The sequence below is a fragment of the Silurus meridionalis genome, chromosome 1 (assembly GCF_014805685.1).
Source record: "Silurus meridionalis isolate SWU-2019-XX chromosome 1, ASM1480568v1, whole genome shotgun sequence".
NCBI classification, from domain to species: Eukaryota; Metazoa; Chordata; class Actinopteri; order Siluriformes; family Siluridae; genus Silurus; species Silurus meridionalis.
Window position 1 is genome coordinate 31,671,369 of NC_060884.1, and position 20,566 is coordinate 31,691,934.

Sequence of the window (20,566 nt, forward strand, 5' to 3'; positions counted from 1 at the left end):
GTAATTCATGAGGAGCCTTCAAGTCAATCCGGGACTTTTAATGTTACAGGTGTAAAAATAGATGCTAGCGTGGTGGTAATGCACGCAGTAGTAAGTGTGATCTATTACTGATAGGTGGCACACATGTCGCAGGCCAGTCCAGAGAACGTTAATCAAGATGGCAGACAGCGGTGTTAGTGCGTGCATGGCACAACATGCGGTACTGAAGTTTCTTTAGAATGAACGCCAAAAACCCGCGGATATCTACAGAAGACTTCAAGCACAGTACGGTGATGAGACTTTCAGCCACAGTAAGACATTTCTTCTTCTTCTTCTTCTTTCGGCTGCTCCCATTAGGGGTCGCCACAGCGGATCATCCTTCTCCATACCACCCTGTCCTCTACATCTGCCTCTATCACACCAACTACCTGCATGTCTTTCCTCACCACATTCATGAACCTCCTCCTTGGCCTTCCTCTTTTCCTCCTACCTTGTGGCTCCATCTTCAGCATTCTTCTACCAATATAATTCATGTCCCTTCTCTGCACATGTCCAAACCATCTCAATCTCGCCTCCCTCACCTTGTCACCAAAACATGCTACATGTGCTGTCCCTCTAATAAACTCATTTCTAATCTTGTCCATCCTCGTCACTCCCAACGAAAACCTTAACATCTTCAGCTCTGCTACCTCCAGCTCCACCTCCTGTCTTTTACTCAATGCCACTGTCTCTAATCCATACAACATCGCAGGTCTCACCACAGTCCTATAAACTTTCCCTTTCATTCTTGCAGATACCCTTCTATCACAAATCACTCCTGCCACTCTTCTCCACCCACTCCACCCTGCCTGCACTCTTTTCTTTACTTCTCTAACACACTCTCCATTACTTTGCACTGTTGACCCCAGGTACCTGAACTCCTCCACCTTCTCCACCTCTTCTCCCTGCAACCGCATCACTCCACTGCCCTCCCTCTCATTCACACACATGTACTCTGTCTTACTCCTACTGACTTTCATTCCCCTTCTCTCCAGCGCATATCTCCACCTCTCCAGGCTCTTCTCAACCTGCTCTCTACTCTCACCACAAATCACAATATCATCTGCAAACATCATGGTCCAGGAGACTCCTGTCTGACCTCGTCCGTCAACCTGTCCATCACCACTGCAAACAGGAAAGGGCTCAGGGCCGATCCTTGATGCAGTCCAACCTTCACCCTGAACCAGTCTGTCGTACCTACTGCACACTTCACTGCCGTCACACTGTCCTCATACATGTCCTGCACCACCCTCACATACTTCTCTGACACACCTGACTTCCTCATACAATACCACAACTCCTCTCTTGGCACTCTGTCGTGCGCTTTCTCTAAATCCACAAATACACAATGCAATTCCTTCTGTCCTTCTCTATACTTCTCCATCAACATCCTCAAAGCAAATAAGGCATCTGTGGTGCTCTTCCTCGGCATGAAACCATACTGTTGCTCACAGATGGTCACCTCTTCTCTCAGCCTGGCTTCCACTACTCTTTCCCATAACTTCATGGTGTGACTGATCAACTTAATTCCCCTGTAGTTACTGCAGGTCTGCACATCTCCTTATGCTTAAAGATCGGTACCAGCACACTCCTTCTCCATTCCTCAGGCATCCTCTCCCTTCCAGAATCCTGTTAAACAATCTGGTTAAAAACTCCACTGCCATCTCTCCTAAACATCTCACGCTTCTACCGGTATGTCATCTGGTCCAACCGACTTTCCATTCTTCATCCTCTTAATCGCTGCTCTCACTTCCTCCTTACTAATCCTATCTACATCCTGCTTCACCAACTCCACATCCTCCAACCTTCTCTCTCTGTGATTTTCCTCATTCATCAGCTGCTCAAAATACTCCCTCCACCTTCTCAACACACTCTCCTCACTAGTCAACACATTTCCTCTCCATCCTTTATTGCTCTAACTTGCAGTACATCCTTCCCAGCTCGGTCCCTCTGCCTGGCCAATCGGTATAAATCCTTTTCTCCTTCCTTAGTGTCCAACCTCTTATACAGCTCCTCATATGCCTTTTCCTTGGCTTTCGCCACATCCCTTTTACCTGCTGCCGCATCTCCTTGTACTCCTGCCTACTTTTCTCATCACTCTGTCGATCCCACTTCTGTTTTGCCAACCTCTTTCCCCTAATGCTCTCCTGCACTTCCTCATTCCACCACCACGTCTCCTTGTCTTGCTTTCTATTTCCAGATGTCACACCAAGTACTTTTCTAGCTGCCTCCTCATCACTCCTGCAGTAGTTGCCCAATCATCTGGCACCTCTTCACCACCACCAAGACCCTGTCTGACCTCTTCCCTGAACCTCACACTACACTCTTCCTCCTTCAGTTTCCACCATCTTATTCTTCTTTCAATCCTTACTTTCCTCCTCTTCTTCTTCGCCTCCAAAACCATCCTACAGACCACCATCCGATGCTGTCTAGCTACACTGTCCCCGCCAACACCTTACAGTCTCCAATCTCCTTCAGGTTGCATCTCCTGCATAGCACATAGTCCACCTGTGTGCACCTTCCTCCACTTTTATACGTCACCCTATGATCCTCCTTCTTCTTAAAATACGTGTTCACCACTGCCATTTCCATCCTTTTAGCAAAATCTACCACCATCTGCCCTTCCACATTCCTCTCCTTAAAACCATACCTACCCATCACCTCCTCATCACCTCTGTTCCTTCACCCACATGCCCATTAAAGTCTGCCCCAATCACCAATCGTTCTTTCCTAGGTACACCATCTACCACTTCATCTAATTCACTCCAGAATCTTTCCTTTTCCTCCATCTCACAGCCAACTTGTGGAGCATAGGCACTGATGACATTTATCATCATCCCTTCAACTTCCACCTTCACGATCATCACCCTATCAGAAACTCTCTTCACCTCCACTACACTCTTACTGTACTCTTCCTTCAGAATCACCCCTACACCATTTCTCTTCCCATCCACACCATGATAAAACAGTTTAAACCACCTCCAATGTTCCTGGCCTTACTCCCTTTCCACTTGGTCTCCTGAACACACAGCATATCTACCTTTCTCCTCTCCATCATATCAGCTATCTCTCTCCCTTTACCCGTCATAGTACCAACATTTAATGTACCAACCCGAACCTCTACTCTCCTACACTGCTCCTTTTCCTGCCATCTCTGTAGACGTCTTCCTCCTCTCCTTCTCCTCCTTCGGCCAACAGTAGCCCAATTTCCACCAGTACCCTGTCGGCTAACGATACCTGTGGCGGTCGTTGTTAACTTGGGCCTCGACCGATCCGGTATGAAATTCTCATTTGTGATCCGCATATTTGATTTGGCATATGTTTTACGCTGGATACCCTTCCTAACGCAACCCTCCCCATTTACCCGGGCTTGGGACCGGCACTAAGAGCTTGTGCCCCCTAATGGCTGGGTTAGCCACAGTAAGACATTTAAACAGTGTAAACGTTTTGAAGACGGCCGTCACTGACGATCCTTGTCGTGGTTTTCTGGTGTTGAAGTGAAGCAGGATGTCCTAGGATGGTTCAGGCGTACTGTTGAATCTTTCTATGCCGGATCTTTCCAGGTGTTAGCTAAGCGCTGGTTTAAGTGTATAAATGTAGCAGGGGAGGATGTCAAAACATAACAGATTTGTGTTTTCTGAAATGCTGATTATACATTTCAAATGAGCAAGGGCCTTAACTCTCACCTGCTATCTTTAATGAACAGATAAACCAATGAACTAGCAGATAGAAAGATAAAACGGTTAAACCAGAAAGCTCATATGATGTAAGTGATAGGAATGAAAAACAGAAGGGCTGCAGCAAAAGCAGATGCAGGACCAAAACACTGAGCATTCGAGGAATTTCGAGAGTTCATTGAAAAGGGCTTTTAAGGTGCTTTATACTTGTCACATCTACTTTACAGCACAGTGAAATTCTTTCTTTGCATATTACAGCGATGCTAGGAAGCTGTGGTCAGAGCACAGAGTGATGCAGTGCCCCTGGTGCACAGAGGGATAAGGGCCTTGCTCAAGGGCCTCAAGAGTCACAGTTTGGCAACAAGGGGCTTGAACCTATGACTTTCTGATCAGTAACTCAGAGCATTAATCACTGAGATACCACTTAGAAAATTAGTGGCTGGGGCTAAAAAAAGCCCGGGATGCCTTGCCTTCTCAGCCTATTGGTACCATGGCGCCCCCTATAATTTATGGCATTTAGTAGACATCCTTATCCAGAGCAACTTATTTCATTTATTCAACTGAGCATCTATAGGTTCATGAGCCTTGCTTGGGTGGCCTAGGAGTGGCAGTTTGTTGGATTTGAGCTCACAACCTTTAAATCCAAAGCCTTAACCTATTAGCTAGCACCACATCCAAAATGAAACTTGACAAAAAGTTGAATGCTGAATAATAAAATCACAATTGCACAGTTTGTGATTAAAACCGAATTTTCATCTGATAAGATACAGCTGTGAAAGACACTCACCCCTGGAGTGGGTGCTGGAAGACTGTCTCCTCTTCCTCCTCCCTGACTGACTGAGACAGTGTGTGTATCACCGTGAGTCAAAGTGTGTGTCCCATCGTTAGTATTGGTGTCTGTCCCATTGTAAGTATGGGTGTGTGTCCCACTGTGAATAATTATATGTGTCCCAGTCTGAGTACCGGTGTGTGTTCCAGTCTGAGTACCAGTGTGTGTCCCAGTCTGAGTACCGGTGTGTGTCCCAGTCTGAGTACCGGTGTGTGTCCCAGTCTGAGTACCAGTGTGTGTCCCAGTCTGAGTACCGGTGTGTGTCCCAGTCTGAGTACCGGTGTGTGTCCCAGTCTGAATACCGGTGTGTGTCCCAGTCTGAGAACCAGTGTGTGTCCCAGTCTGAATACCAGTGTGTGTCCCACTGTGAGAACCAGTATATGTCCCACTGTGAGTTCTGTTGGACGTCCCACTGTGTGTACCAGAGTTTGTTTCAGAGTGTGTCCTGGAGTGTGTTGGGTCTACATTGTTTCCGTGATAATATCCGCCGTTGCCGATTCGGTTTCCGTTGTTATCGATCTCATACAGGAGCCCATTGATGCGGTTAAGATGGTTATTGTATCCATTGCCGTTAATGCGGTTGAAGATGTCACCGTTCTCATCCTCGCAGAACTGACTGACCAGTTTGGATTCCAGAGCTGAGAGAGGAAGATTTACATGTTCTATTAGACATCATACGTACATGTGCTTCCTATCAGTACACAGTTAATGAAGTTCCATGTAAACCATGTAGTTGAGTTAAAGTAGAGATACAATTTATAGATACAAGTTAAAATATGACAAAGTAGTAAAAATAACCGTGTCCCTTTAAACTTCCACTTGAGTACTTTCTTTCGGCTTCTCCCATTAGGGGTCGCCACAGCGGATTATCCGTATTCATGAGCTGCATGTTAGATTTGGCGCATGTTTTTACACTGGATGCCCTTCCCAACACAACCCTCCCCATTTATCCGGGCTTGAGACCGGCACTAAGAGTGCACTGGCTTGTGCAACCCTAATGGCTGGGGTTGGTTCAATGACCGGGAATACTATGATTTATTATGGCTATAATGTTCCTATTATCATTAATCACCTCAGTTTATGTGAAAAGTACAGTGGCCGAGAAGTGCAAAACAGTGCAAATCCGAAATCAAAATAACGAATCCGAAAACACAACGACAATTCAGACAAAACGGAAACCGGACGAGTCACCTGTCATTCAAGACATACAGGAAGTATGAAATCCGATAACGTTGTTTCTTGTACATGTGTAAAGTTCTCCATTTAATTAAAAAAAAAATTATTTGGATTAGTGGACCTTTATAAGAAAATAACAGAAGTAAACAGAAGCAAGGAGAAGATCAAATTAATTCAAAGCTTTCCCATCTAAAAAATTTAACTGTGAAGGACATTATCTTTCGACTTGTAATGAACAATAACAAAGACAACTTTCTTGTTTATAATATACTTCTGATGGAAAAAATTTTAAATACACAAATCGAAATACTTGAAAGTGAAACCAACGTTTTTTCACAAAAGCCCTTAAAGTGATTAAAAAGAAAAATGAAATAATTTTTTGTCCTTTATAGAAAAATATGATTTACAGAATAAACCATAGCCCTGTTAATTTTTTCATATTTTATAATTTTTTAATATTATTATTATTATTATTCGTTTTATTTATTTATCTTTATAGAAAAATATGATTTACAGAATAAACCATAGCCCTGTTTATTTTTATCCTTTTTTTATTTATTATTTTTGTTATTTTTATTATTATTATTATTATTATTATTATTATTATTATTATTATTATTATACATTTTATTTATTTATCTATTATTATCTATCTTTCCCCTAAATATATGTGTATATATTTGTATTTTTATGCACCTGTTGTGTGTATTGTAATGTAAATTGTACTTGTTATTGCCACGTTGTTAGTATATGCTAATTGCTTAATAAAATAAAAAAAAATTAAAAAGACTGTTGTACTTCCTGTATATCTTGAATGACAGGTCTCTTGTCCAATGATCTGTAAGTTTTCATTCACAAACTATACTTACCTTCTCCAGTTTGTCTGAATTGTCGTTGTGTTTTCGGATGTGTTACAGTGGAACCCGCTTATCTCGCCCTCGGTTACCTCGACAACCCTATTAAGTCTACATTTTTAAAGTGGAACCGCCAAATTCTCGCTTTGTCTAAGCATTTTTTAGCGGTTATGTCGACTTTTCCATGTCGCTGAACCCTGATATCTCGAGCACAAGGGGGGGAAAATTTGCCATTTAATGTCGGTTATCTCGGTGCAGCCGCAGAAGAACTTGCGGAAGTGGCGGAAAAAACAAGCCTTACAGCTGCTACAGGTGTTGTATTGTATACTGGTGAATCTCTGCTGTTAGTAAGTGCTAGTGTTCGTAGTGTTAGTCGGGGCGCGGCGCGAATTTGGGAAGAAAAGCGCAGCCGTTGAGAGAGTGCCGGTGGGAAGGCACGTACCAGGATACGCATGAGCGATAACAACGACCGCCGTAAACCAACATATACCAACAATAACGGACAGTGAGTGTGTGGAAGTTTAAATAGGAGCTGGTGATGATGATAAACGAGCACCATATGTGCGCGATTGAAGCCGGGAGCTTCAGAGAAAGCGGCCGAGAAAGCACCTGCTATGCCGAAGGGAGCCAAAGGGGCGTGGCAGGTGGATTCCTGACAGATAAACATGTACTGTATGTACATTTTTATAGCATGCCTTCATCAAACGAATCGCGGCAACGCTGTTGTGTAAAAAACCCTCCAAAAACACGTGCATGCACATTCTCATTTATTAACGCACATCATGTACATAAAGAAATTTCAAGCACGTTAATATACTGCCGCCATATTGATTTTCGTTTATCTCGAGCATCGGTTATCTCGATGCTTTTTGGCGACCCCCTAGGACATCGACATAACCGGGTTCCACTGTATTTTGTTTTTGGATTTTATAGTGTTTTCTAATTTGTTAATTTGTTTTCTGATTTGTTAATCTGTTTTGCACTTCTCGGCCATTATAGAAAAGACTCAGTGACTCTCAGCACACTGATCTATTAATAGAATGATATTAATGAGTCAAACACTGATTGATTTCTATTAAAATGGTCATGAGCCCAAAACCTTCTTTTCAACGACTATATGCAACTACTAAAACATTCGCACAAATTATCAGATGTGTGTTGTGGCGAGTTCGAGTCTGGAGTTTCTTCATCATTTATTCCTCTCGAAATGTTCTGTTGAACTGATGCTGAACTGTATGTTGGTGATCAGTAGATACACCAAGCACCAATCAACACGAGTTTAAAACAGAGCGAGCGCTCGATCCTGATTGGTGACTCGCTGCGTGTTTCACCAGTTACGTTTTTATCCACATAAATAAAAAGGAACGACTGATTTCACAAAATTGTAGTTGAGTAGAAATGTAGTGAAGTTAAAGTAAAAGTCTTCCCAAAATAAATTACTTGAGTAAAATGCAGATATGCAAAAAAGCTACTTAAGTACAGTAACAAATTCCAGTACTTCGTTACTGTCCACTGCTGCTTTCTACTGTATCTCTTGGAAATGTGGAAAACACTTTTAAGATGCAATGTTCAATTAGCACTTTCATTAAAATAAGCAAGAGGCTAATTTTAACGCCTAGCAATGCAAAATGCTAACCTTGCCTACTGTACAAGCATTTTTTAATTTTTTAATTTATTAATTTTTTTATTACAGTTGTTTGTTTTTGAAATGTTATTTTTACATTTACAGCATCGCCCTTATCCAGAACGACTTACATTTACCTCATGTGTACAACTTAGATGCTATGGGGTTAAAGGCCTTGCTCAGGAGCGGCAGCTTGGTGTGGCAGGGATTTGAACTCACAACCTTTGTATCCAAAGTCCAATGCCTTAACCACTAAGCAACCACCTTCCCCGTTCTGATTTATAATCAGCCCTGTGGTTAATGTGTAATTCATTTGGGTAATAAACATCTTATACCTGGTAGGGTGTTAAAGTCATCTATCTGAAAGACGTGCTCGCTATCAGGGTCTGAGGCGATGAGATCGAGCTCGCGCAGAAATTCGGCTTGTCCTGGATCACTGGCATTCACGATTCCCAGAGCAAACATCTCAATGTTGGCGGCGTGCGCCTCCCGGACTGCCATTTCCAGTTTAACAGAGTCACGCTCGTCGGTTTGCCCGTCTGTGATAACCACGATGACTTTAGCGACCCCGAATCGAGCGCTGCGGAAGGCCTCGCGCGTGGCTTTGCGGATGGCCGTGCCTGTATAAGTGCCCTCGCCCATGTAAGTCATCCTGCGTATGGCATGTTTGACGTCACGCTTCGTGGCATACCTGGCCAGGTCAAACTCCAGTCGAGCTTCCAGGCTATAAAGCACGAGGCCGACTCTGGTGGCACGATTTCCTACCGTCACTCGCTCTACCAGTGCCGTCACGAAGTCCTTCACGATCTCAAAGTTCTCAGGGCCAACACTTTCCGAGCTGTCGATCACAAACACCAGCTCCATCGGACGCTCCTTACATCTAATCCCACATCCTGAAAGTTGGGTGGTTTCACTTGTTAGTGCGAAACATTATTTACTTTCAAAGAACAAATATGAACTAAAAACAGCATGGGATGGCAACGGAATCTTACCACAGATTTCTCGTATCATTCTGATGACGTCTTCTCTCTGAAAAATAATGACCACGGATGAAACGCAATGACTCCTATTCAACAAATTGTGGAAAAACTACAGTTACACTTATAGCATTTGGCCCTTATCCGGAGCAACTTACATTTATCTCATTCATACAACTGAGCAGCTATGGGGTTAAAGGCCTCGCTCAAGGGGCCCAGAAGTGGCAGCTTGGTGTGGCTACAATTTGAACTCATGACCTCCCAATCCAAAGTCCAATGCCTTAAACACTAAGCTACTACCTTCCAAAACATCCATAAGACATCCACTTAGCATTGTCCACTAGTATATAATAAATAAACTATTGCATTGCAAAAGCATAGATCTTTAGGGTTTTCCAAAGACCACATCCATAAACCTCCTCCTTGGTCTTCCTCGTTTCCTCCTTCCTGGTGGCTCCATCCTCAGCATTCTCCTACCAATATAACTCATGTCCCTCCTCTGCACATGTCCAAACCATCTCAAGCTCGCCTCCCTCACCTTGTCTCCAAAACGTCCTCCATACGCTGTAATAAACTCATCTCTAATCCTGTCCATCGTCGTCACTCCCAACGAAAACCTTAGCATCTTCAGCTCCGCTACCTCCAGCTCCACCTCCTGTCTTTTACTCAATGCCACTGTCTCTAAACCATACAACATTTCAGGTCTCACCACAGTCCTATAAACTTTCCCTTTCACTCTCACAGATACTCTTCTATCACAAATCACTCCTGCTGTCACTCTTCTCCACCCACTCCACCCTGCCTGCACTCTTTTCTTCACTTCTCTAACACACTCTCCATTACTTTTTTAATCCTCTACACAATAATTCATAATCCTAAATTCCGACTCAAGTGCTGCGAATGGAGTAGTAGAAAGGAAATCTTACCGTCAAGCCTGACTCTCCCTTCACTCCCTGTCGACCCTGGAAAACAGAATTAATTCATTGTCAGTTAGCAAATGACTAATCTGGACACTTCTCAGAGTTTCTCAGTGGTGGACAAAGCACACAAACCATGTAGATGAGTAAAAGTAGAGATATGTAAAATATGACTCCAGTAAAAATAAAAGTGTCCCTTTAAACTTTCACTTGAGTAAAAGTACAAAAGTTTTTGCCTTCAAATCAACTTAAGTAGCCCAAGTACTATGATTTAATATAACTATAATGTTCCTATTATCATTTTTTATCACAAGACTTTTTACTTAATCACCTCAGTTGATTTGAAAAGAATCGAATGTGACTCTCAGCACACTGATCTATTAATAGAATGATATTAATGACTCAAACACTGGTTTCTATTATAATAAACATGAGCCCAAAACCTTATTTTCAACTCCTTAAAAAAAAAAAATCGCACAAATAAGGCCCCGGTGTTGTGGTGAGTTCGAGTCTGGAGTTTCTTCATCATTTATTTCTCTCTAAATGTTCTGCTTGCTGTTAAACTGATGCTGAACTGTATGTTGGTGATCAGTAGATACACCGAGCGCCAATCAGAACGAGCTTAAAACAGAACATGTGCCAGTTACATTTTTATCATCATAAATAAAAAGGAACGACTCATAAAATTTCATAAATTGTGGTTGAGTAAAAATTAAAATATTTGACTTTGAAATGTAGTGAAGTTAATGCAAAAATCTCCCCAAATGGAAATACTTCAGTAAAGTATAGATAAGCAAAAAAGCTTTTCAATACAGTAATGAATAACATTGACTTCATTACTGTGCACATCTGATGTCTACATACGCCTTATAGCTCTGGTGCTATAAAGCTACATAATATACATTGTTTTGTACATTCTGGATTATCTCTATGTCATTAGCATATCCTAGCTGATCGTTTTATATCTGTATATCTGTATACTATCTATAATTACACTGTACATAATTCTCACATATTCTGAAAAATCCTACATTACCAAGAAGAAGAGCTTTCCACACTCTTGGAGTCTGGACAGTTTTTCTCCAAACAGTTGAAATATTTTGCTATGCCTCTCATAAAAATTGCCAAAAGTTGTTCTTCACTAGTTTTTTGTGATCCAGTTTCATCCCAGAGCAGTTCAATAGGATTTGGATGCAGTGACTGGGCAGCAATTCCATGATAGATATCACTCCAGACGACTGTTTGCTTTTTAAATAATGCTTACAAAAGCTAGGATGGAATATGAAATGGAATGGTAGCCATGTTGGTTCAGGATTCCTTTCAACTGAAATAAATAACCTTCCTTGGTCCAAACAAGCCCAAACCATTAAGCTTCCACCTCCACCCCCCATATTCCTTCATCATAGTTGGGCCAAATTCCAAAATGCATTCTACACTATATAAAATAAAACCACAACACCATTAGTGTCATTATTGTGTAGGTACAGAATACTACATGTTATTTGTGCAACCAAAAAAAATAGCATCCATCAAAACACTAACTATTCAGAAATATTCTCATGGTACCTACTGGTTGGCCTGAATGTCCAGGGTCCCCAATGTCACCTTTGATCCCTTTCTGCCCCCGATCCCCTGGGGCACCACGATCACCCTTAGAAAAGTAGGAAAAAACGTTCAGAAAAGATCTAACCTAAATTTCAACTTTTTAAAGAAATGAACGAAGTTAAAGAAGTTTTAACCTTTGACCCTGGAAGACCTTCTCCAGATGGTCCTCTTGGCCCAATCAAGCCCTGAGCTCCTAATTCACCCTGAAACAACATCAAAATCCAAATTGCTATAAAACTCATTGAACAAAATAGCAGGCATTGCTGGTGTTAATCACCTTTCACACTTTAAACAGGGTTGGTTAGAGATTTTAGGTTGGTGTTTCATCATTGTGGTGTTTTGAGATGTTTAAAACTCAATTACTGTGGCAAATACTACACTCGAACCAATGCAACCCAAGTTCTGCTACCATGCCATTCTTATTTAGATATACATGCTTGCTTGTGTTTGTGAATATGTTACCTTCGGCCCTTGTATCCCCTGCCCTGGGAGTCCTGTTGGACCAGGAGGTCCTGGCCTTCCAATGGTGCCCTATTGATTTCCAAGATAAGACACTTTTTTATGTCCATTCCTACATTGGTCTCCATTAGAGTTATTTACTGTTGGTTTCCATGGTTTCAATGGCTAGTTCAGTATTAATGATTAACTACATGGCTAGCTAAGAAATGTACAGTATGAGCTGCAATATAAAGAACATCACACAGTCAAATATCTATTTAACTGAACCAATGTCAGGTAGAAACATCTGATTTTATGCTTGTTAAAGGAATAAATAACTCAAATCACCCTACCATTAGGGGTGTGTATGTTAACGTGACTTACTGGTGGCCCTTGCAGACCCTCTCCTTGTGGTCCTGGTGGTCCTGGCAAACCTCTAAACCCAATATCACCCTATAACACACACAAATATTTACATTCCCACAATCTACACACACACACATACTTTAATTGTATTTTATAAAAATTAGATACCTTTGGACCCGGAAATCCCAATCCCTCTGGACCGGGCTCTCCAGGAAGCCCGGGAAGCCCAGGTGGGCCCTGTATTAAATGTGAAAATAGAATTAATCATAAGAACTAATCACAAATGTTTCATATATGAACAGGGCTCAAAGATAGAAATGTGTACCGGTGGACCAGGGTAACCGTCTCCTTGAGGCCCAAAGGGACCAGGAGGACCTGCATCTCCACGATCACCCTGAGAAGCAAGACGAGAAGGGGAACTAAAGTCACTTACACATTGTGTATGCATGCAAAAGGATTAGGAGTGAAATCCATTAGAAGGATCAAAACACTCAACAATAAAAAATCTTTTTATTGTTGAACAGTAAAACTGGGACCCAATTTTTTTAAAAGTTAAAATCTTCTAATGGCCACGTAAATGTTATCATCACATTCATCCAGAATGTTACAGCTCCAGGTATTACACTTCCACCCCAGCAGAGGTCCCTCTTTCCTGAATGATCCATGAAATCTTTCCTGATTACAGAATGTACTGAATACAAATTAGGTATAACCTTCAGTGAGCGTGACTTCAATTTGCGTAACTTCAGAACCTTGTGTTCTGTGATTGCTTTTTACATTTTACCTTGTTGGTCGACTTTGTACGATTTGCCGTGTAAAAATATTTGCCCTCTCTACAAGATTCAGAACATTTTTGTGTGAAACATCACACAAAATTGTGTGAAAGGTTCAGGAATCATGTGATAAGTTTTGAAATTAAAGCACTAACAAAAAAAAGGGTAATTTTTGAGAATGAAAACTGTTTAAAATAGAACACAAGTATGCATTTTGAGACAGTTTTTATGCAATGTGTATTTAAATTCTTATTCAGTATATTTGAAAATTTAGCATATTTCCCGTATAACAGGAAAATCAAACGTTTCAATTCGTTGGACTGATTAAGAGAATATGAAGTGCGTGTAAATGAATACATGCAGGTATTAAATTGGCATGAGCCAACGCATCACTGGCACACAACTACCTGCTATTGAACACAATCTCATCAGGGACTCCCCACATCCTCCCCACAACCTCCTCCCATCAAAAAGGAGATACAGGAACATACACACCAGAACCAGCAGCTAGAATAAGAACCATCATATATATTGTACATGTACATGAATTGTATATATATATATATATATATATATATATATATATATATATATATATATATATATATATATATATATATATATATTCTACATGTACTATCCTGTAGACTCAACAATTGTGAATTACTTGTCATTAATGAGTCCAGATCTAAATCCCATTGAACACCTGTGGAGAGATCTTAAAATTGCTGTTGGGAAAAGGCACCCTTCCAATATGAGAAACCTGGAGCAGTTTTCAAAGGAAGAGTGGTCCAAAATTCACAACAGACATTGTCTCAAAGCAGCTTTACAGAAATCAACAGTCAATGTGAATGGTGTGCATTTATCCCTGATGAATGCACAAGGAAAATGTGGCAAGGAAAAACTCCCTTAGATGTTATGAGGAAGAAACCTTGAGAGGAACCAGACTCAAAAGGGGAACCCATCCTCATTTGGGTGAGGTGTAAGAAACATATTGATGGTTATAGGAAACGACTGATTTCAGTTATTTTTTCCAAAGGCGGTACAACCAAATATTAGGTTAAGGGTGCCAATAATTTTGTCCAGCCCATTTTTGGAGTTTTGTGTGACATTATGTCAATTTTGCTTTTTTCCCCTCCCTTTTTTGGTTTGGTTCCAATACACACAAAGGGAATAAACGTGTATACCAAAACATGTGTTAATGCAATACTTTTCTGTGAGAAATACTTTTCAGGGGAGCCAATAATTTTAGCCATGACTGTATATCCTCTGATTGTTTCCTGTGGAAGGTCTGATTTCGAACTGTTTACAGACTGATGTCCTTTGCAGGAGTTTTCAATGTGTTTTCCTGCCTTTAAGCTTGTCATTATGTCCTGCATCAATTCCCATAAATTCTGTACCTTCGCTATATTCAAACATTAGTATGTAGTACCTTTGGTCCAGGAAGTCCGTACCCCGTCTCCCCAAATGGTCCTGGAGGACCTGGTAAACCTACATCACCCTGTAATGACAATAGCACCAGCATTACGTCTTTAATAGCATCCACATATCGGTGCACATATTAAATGTAGCACGAGTTCTACCTTTGCTCCGGTTACTGCGCGTCCTGGAGGTCCTGGCAAGCCGGGACGGCCCGGTCCTCCTGGTTCACCCTAAAGGACGAAAGCGGTGTTACTTTTTAAAGCATTTTAAACATAGCGAATTTATTTCTTCTTTAATGTTCACCTTTGCTCCTGATGGTCCAGTGAGTCCTGGAGGTCCTGCTAATCCACGGACTCCTCTCTGGCCATGATCTCCCTGTCAGATATATATAACTTACACACTCTTTTACCAACATTGGAAAAAGAAACAGACTTTGAGATCAGAGCAGATGACCGATGAATAACAGGAAGAAAAAGAAAAAGAGAGAGAGATTACCTTTTCACCCTGTGTTCCAATACCGGGTGATCCCTCCGGTCCTCTCAAACCTGGAGCACCAGGTTCGCCCTAACACACATATACACACACACACATGCATACAATTAATTTATATAGAGCAGAGGTTCCTCATTGGACTTAAGTTATGAGCCAAAGTGACACTGCCATGCCCATGAGCAGGGCCTTTAACCCTTTATACCTCAAATGTAAATGTTCATTTTTCCAAAAAGGGGCCCGATGCATTAAAGCTTAAAGAGTTATATTACAGAAACAATGAACATTTTCTTAAGCACTACCTTCTGTCCAGGAGCACCGTCCTCCCCGGGTAACCCAGGTAAACCTGATATCCCTGAAACTCCTGGTTCACCCTGCAGAGTAGAAAAACATCAGCACAGTGTCTTCAATCAGCTAATCTCCTACTTCATCATCTGAAATAGATTGCTTCATTCTGACTAAAAGCTGTAGAATCAGATGTGATGATGTAACAGATGTGGATACAGATGAGGATAAAGGAAATCAATGTGACGGTTGAGACTGACCTTTGGTCCCGGTTCTCCTAATCCAGTCAATCCTGGTGCTCCCGCTTCTCCTGGCAGTCCTTGATCACCCTGTGAGCAAAAACACACATATACAGTAGAAACTGTTTGGATCCATCCATTGGACATCATCTAGTGGTGTGCAGATGTACACTATATGGACCAAAGATTGTGGCCATAAAATTGGTATGTGATTTTATCCCATTGCACATCTAGTCTCTGTTTGCACCTCATAATAAGATCCACTCTTCTGGGAAGATGTTCCACTAAATTCTGGAGTGTACTTGTGAAGAATTGTGTGGGATCCATTCAGCCAAAAAATGTTCAATGTTCAAATCAGGTATTGGTGTAGGTGAGAAGGCCTAGGGTTCCTAATTTCTCAGCGCTGCAGTTGATCCATTATTCAGTAGGGTTGCGCTCAACAGGAGGCTACTCAAGATCTTCCACTCCAACCCATTTAAAGCATATCAAGACATCCAATACAATTGTGGAGAAGAATCACATTTGTCTGGAAAAGTTAGGTGTCAAACTACGGTTGATGATACTTTTAAATGGGGTGCATAATACACAATATAACCTATAATATCATGTTCTGTAACAAAGAGCACAAGAGTCAATAATGTTTTTCAATTATAAAATTTTTTTAAAAGTCATACCCAATATTGCTCAATACTGTAGTGGACGAAAAACACTGTAATATGAGTAAAGTAAAATTGCTCCCTTTAAACTTTCACTTGAGTAACAGAACAAACGTTTTTGCCTTCAAATGTACTTAAGTTTCCAAATCACTATGATTTATTATAACTCTAATGTTCCTATTATCATTTTTATCACAAGACTCTTCACTTAATCAACTTAGTTTATGTGAAAAGACTCGAATGTGACTCTCAGCACACTGATCTATTAATAGAATGATATTAATGACTCGAACACTGATTGATTTCTATTACAATGACCATGAACCCAAAACCTTCAACTACTTAAAAAAATGACACAAATAATCCCACGTGTGTTGTGACGAGTTCGAGTCTGAAGTTTCCTCATCATTTATTCCTCTCTAAAAGTTCTGTTGAACTGATGCTGAACTGTATGTTGGTGATCAGTAGATACAACAAGCGCCAATCAGAACACGTGTAAAACAGAGCGAGCGCTCGATCCTGATTGGTGACTCACTGCGTGTTTGTATGTAGTCGAGTAAAAATTAGGATATTTGACTTTGAATTGTAGTGAAGTTACAGTAAAAATCTCCCCAAATGGAAACACTTCAGTAAAGCGCAGATACGCAAAAAACCTTCTTAAATACAGGTATTAATTACATTTACTTAATTACTGTCCTCTGCTGTTCTTAATAGGATTTTCTTACCTTCGGTCCTGGATAACCTTCTCCGGGTGGGCCTCTGAACCCCGGGGGTCCACGTGGTCCCTCGGCTCCCTAAAACCATAAATTTGACCAAAGGTTGTCCATTAATTATGACCCATTAACATCACTTTCATGCAGTAGGCATTTTAATGTACAATTTAAAGCTGTAATTTCAATTACAATTTGAGCTAAAATATGTCAAGAATGTGTCAAATGTACTTTAATAAAAATGCCCATTGTTGTGCTTGACTGCTCACCACAGTCCTATAAACTTTCCCTTTCACTCTCACAGATACTCTTCTATCACAATTCCTCCTGCTATCACTCTTCTCCCCCCACTCCACCCTGCCTGCACTCTTTTCTTTACTTTTCTAACACACTCTCCTTTACTTTGCACTGTTGAGCACAGGTACCTGAACTCCTCCATCTTCTCCACCTCAACCACACCACTCCACTGCCCTTCCTCTCATTCACACACATGTACTTTGTCTAAATCCTACTGACTTTCATTCCCCTACTCTCCAGCGTGTACCTCCACCTCTCCAGGCTCTTCTCAACCTGTTCCCTACTCTCACCACAAATCACAATATCATCCTCAAACATCATAGTCCATTCAGACACCTGTCTCACCTCGTCCGTCAACCTGTCCATCAGCACTGCAAACAGGAAAGGGCTCAGAGCCGATCCTTGATGCAGTCCAACCTCAACCTTGTACCAGTCTGTCGTTCCTACTGCACACTTCACTGCTGTCACACTGTAATCATACATGTCCTGCACCACCCCCACATACTCATACAATATCACAACTCCTCTCTCCACCCTGTCGTACGCTTTCTCTAAATCCTTCTGACCTTCTCTATACTTCTCCATCAAAGCAAATAATGCATCTGTGGTGCTGTTCCTCGGCATAAAACTATACTGTTGCTCACAGATGGTCACCTCTTCTCTCAGCCTGGCTTCCACTACTCTTTCCCATAACTTCATGGTGTGACTGATCAACTTAATTCCCCTGTAGTTACTGCAGGTCTGCACATCTCCTTTATGCTTAAAGATCGGTACCAGCACACTCCTTCTCCATTCCTCAGGCATCCTCTCCCCTTCCAAAATCCTGTTAAACAATCTTGTTAAAAACACCACTGCATCTCTCATAAACATCTCTATGCTTTTACCGGTATGTCATCTGGTCCAACTGACTTTTCACTCTTCATCCTCCTAATTGCTGCTCTCACTTCCTCCTTACTAATCCTATCCACTTCCTGCTTCTCCATCGCCACACCATCCAACCTTCTCTCTTATTTTCCTTGTTCATTAGCTGTTTAAAATACTCCCTTCATCTTCTCAACACACTCTCCTCACTAGTCAACACATTTCCATCTCCATCCTTTATTGCTCTAACTTACAGCACATCCTTCCCAGCTCGGTCCCTCTGCCTGGCCAATCGCTACAAAACCTTTTCTCCGTCCTTAGTGTCTAACCTCTAATACAGCTCCTCATATGCCTTTTCCTTTGCTTTCACCACATCCCTCTTTACCTGCTGCCGCATCTCCTTGTTCTCCTGCCTACTTTTCTCATCACTCTGTCTATCCCACTTCTATTTTTTTAACCTCTTTCTCCTTATGCTCTCCTGCACTTCCTCATTCCACCACCCTTAACTTGTACTAGGAGACCCAAAACATGTTCCAGAATTACAATGCCCCTGTGAACAAAGCCAGCTCCATGAAGATATGCTTTACATGGGTTGTAGCGGAAGATCTCCTGCTAAAAGTTTCTGACCACAACCTTATCAAATATGTGAACACTGACTGCACCCCAGGCCTCCTCACCTCACCTACATCAGTACCTGACTTTACTATGACCCTTGTACACTCTAAATAAAGAGATACATGTCCACAAAAGATAGTCCATATATTGTATGTACAGTATATAGCACCTTTTCTCCTTGTACACCTAATCCAGGCAGTCCGGTTGGTCCAGGTGATCCAGGAGGCCCATAATCGCCCTAAAACACACAATACTAATAATAATTCAAATATCCTCACTCTTTTTACATGCAGCACATTTATTCATGAGGAATTCATCTCATCATAAACATCAGTGCACAAAGCCATCAATACTGACTGCATATTACTGTAGGTGTTTGTAGCCGCAGGTCAGATTATCGGACATGCCGTGGCTCGTTTAAGGATACAGCGAGACAAAGCTGAGAAAATGATTTTTGTCTGTCTTGATCTTATGACACTAATATACTATTACAGAATAGTGCCTCCAGAGCTGAAATCTAATGGGAATCAGTCATTTGGAGAAAGAATTCAGATAATATAAAGGTAAGGAATTAAACCACTTATATGATATATGTTATAGGAAAATATGTATCCAGAGCCACTTACAACTGAGCAGTCAAGGAATAAGGGCTTTGCTCAAGGACCAAGCAGTGGTAGTTTTGTGGTGCTGGGATTTGAGCACACGACCTTCTGATCCAAGATCCAATGTTGCAATCCAACACTGAGGTACCAACTCCCATATTTAGTATATAAATATTTTGTACTAGAATAGAATAGAATAAAATAGAATAGAATAGAATAGAATAGAATAGAATAGAATAGAATAGAATAGAATAAATAAAATTAACTCCCTTTTTATTTTTATTTTTATTATTATGTTGGAAAACTGCTTTCGGACCAGTTTCTGAATTGAAGGCATCATGTTTCTTCTTCAGAATGTCACAGTACACGTTGGAGTCCATGTTTCCCTCATTGAACCACAGCTCCCCAGTACCAGCAGTACTCATGCAGCCCCAGACCATGATGCTACCACCACCATGCTTAACTGTAAGCAAGACATAATTTTCTTGATTCAGATGCTGGACACCATCTGAGCCAAACAAGTTTATCTTAGTCTCATCAGACCACAGGACATGGTTCCAGTAATTAATGCTCTTAGACAGCTTCAGCAAACTGTTTGTGGACTTTCTTGTGAACCAGCTTCAGAAGAGGCTTCCTTCTCCCATGATGGCCATGCAAACCGGCTTACGGTCTGGGCACTGACAAGGGGACCTTCTGTTTCTGGACAGAAAAAGTGAGGTTGTGGAGGACTGTTTCATGTAATACACCATGGCAAGACTGAGCACACAACAAGAGACAAAGTGGTTTTACTGCATCAGCAAAGTCTCTCCTAGGTGAAGATTTCAAAGCAGACATGGGTTTTAAGGATATTTTGAAGAGGAACAAAAACAGGCAATTTTAAGAACTGTAGATGTAGTGGTCAGCCAAGGAAGCTTAATGCAGCAGATAAAATACATTATGCATCATGCAAAAAACTGGTGGAACCCACTGGGACTCAGGCACATCGATTTAGTATGGCCATTCAGTGGTCTTCAGTTGTCTTCAGCAATACTTTTCAGATGAACTACCTCTTGTTTGACATATATATAATATTAGCTTACGATGGATTTTCCTGCCTGTTTATTCAAATGCACATAGTCTGCATTTGTATCCACCAT

At 41.3% G+C, this 20,566-nt stretch overlaps 1 protein-coding gene across 1 annotated transcript in view; it reads right to left on the reverse strand.

Annotated features, from left to right (window-relative positions):
- LOC124393197 (collagen alpha-1(XXVIII) chain-like) overlaps window positions 1-20,566 on the reverse strand; it is a 64,381-nt gene that overhangs the window by 7,363 nt on the left and 36,452 nt on the right. Inside the window, exons 16-33 of the mRNA XM_046860751.1 lie at window positions 18,998-19,066; window positions 17,071-17,139; window positions 15,711-15,779; window positions 15,468-15,539; window positions 15,172-15,240; window positions 14,980-15,051; window positions 14,838-14,906; window positions 14,687-14,755; window positions 12,807-12,875; window positions 12,650-12,718; window positions 12,500-12,568; window positions 12,140-12,208; window positions 11,812-11,880; window positions 11,643-11,723; window positions 10,082-10,117; window positions 9,171-9,207; window positions 8,514-9,071; window positions 4,483-5,162 (exon numbers count right to left, since the gene is read on the reverse strand). Of these exons, the coding sequence (XP_046716707.1) occupies window positions 4,483-5,162; window positions 8,514-9,071; window positions 9,171-9,207; window positions 10,082-10,117; window positions 11,643-11,723; window positions 11,812-11,880; window positions 12,140-12,208; window positions 12,500-12,568; window positions 12,650-12,718; window positions 12,807-12,875; window positions 14,687-14,755; window positions 14,838-14,906; window positions 14,980-15,051; window positions 15,172-15,240; window positions 15,468-15,539; window positions 15,711-15,779; window positions 17,071-17,139; window positions 18,998-19,066 (2,295 nt within the window). The remainder of the gene's footprint in view (window positions 1-4,482; window positions 5,163-8,513; window positions 9,072-9,170; window positions 9,208-10,081; window positions 10,118-11,642; window positions 11,724-11,811; window positions 11,881-12,139; window positions 12,209-12,499; window positions 12,569-12,649; window positions 12,719-12,806; window positions 12,876-14,686; window positions 14,756-14,837; window positions 14,907-14,979; window positions 15,052-15,171; window positions 15,241-15,467; window positions 15,540-15,710; window positions 15,780-17,070; window positions 17,140-18,997; window positions 19,067-20,566) is intronic.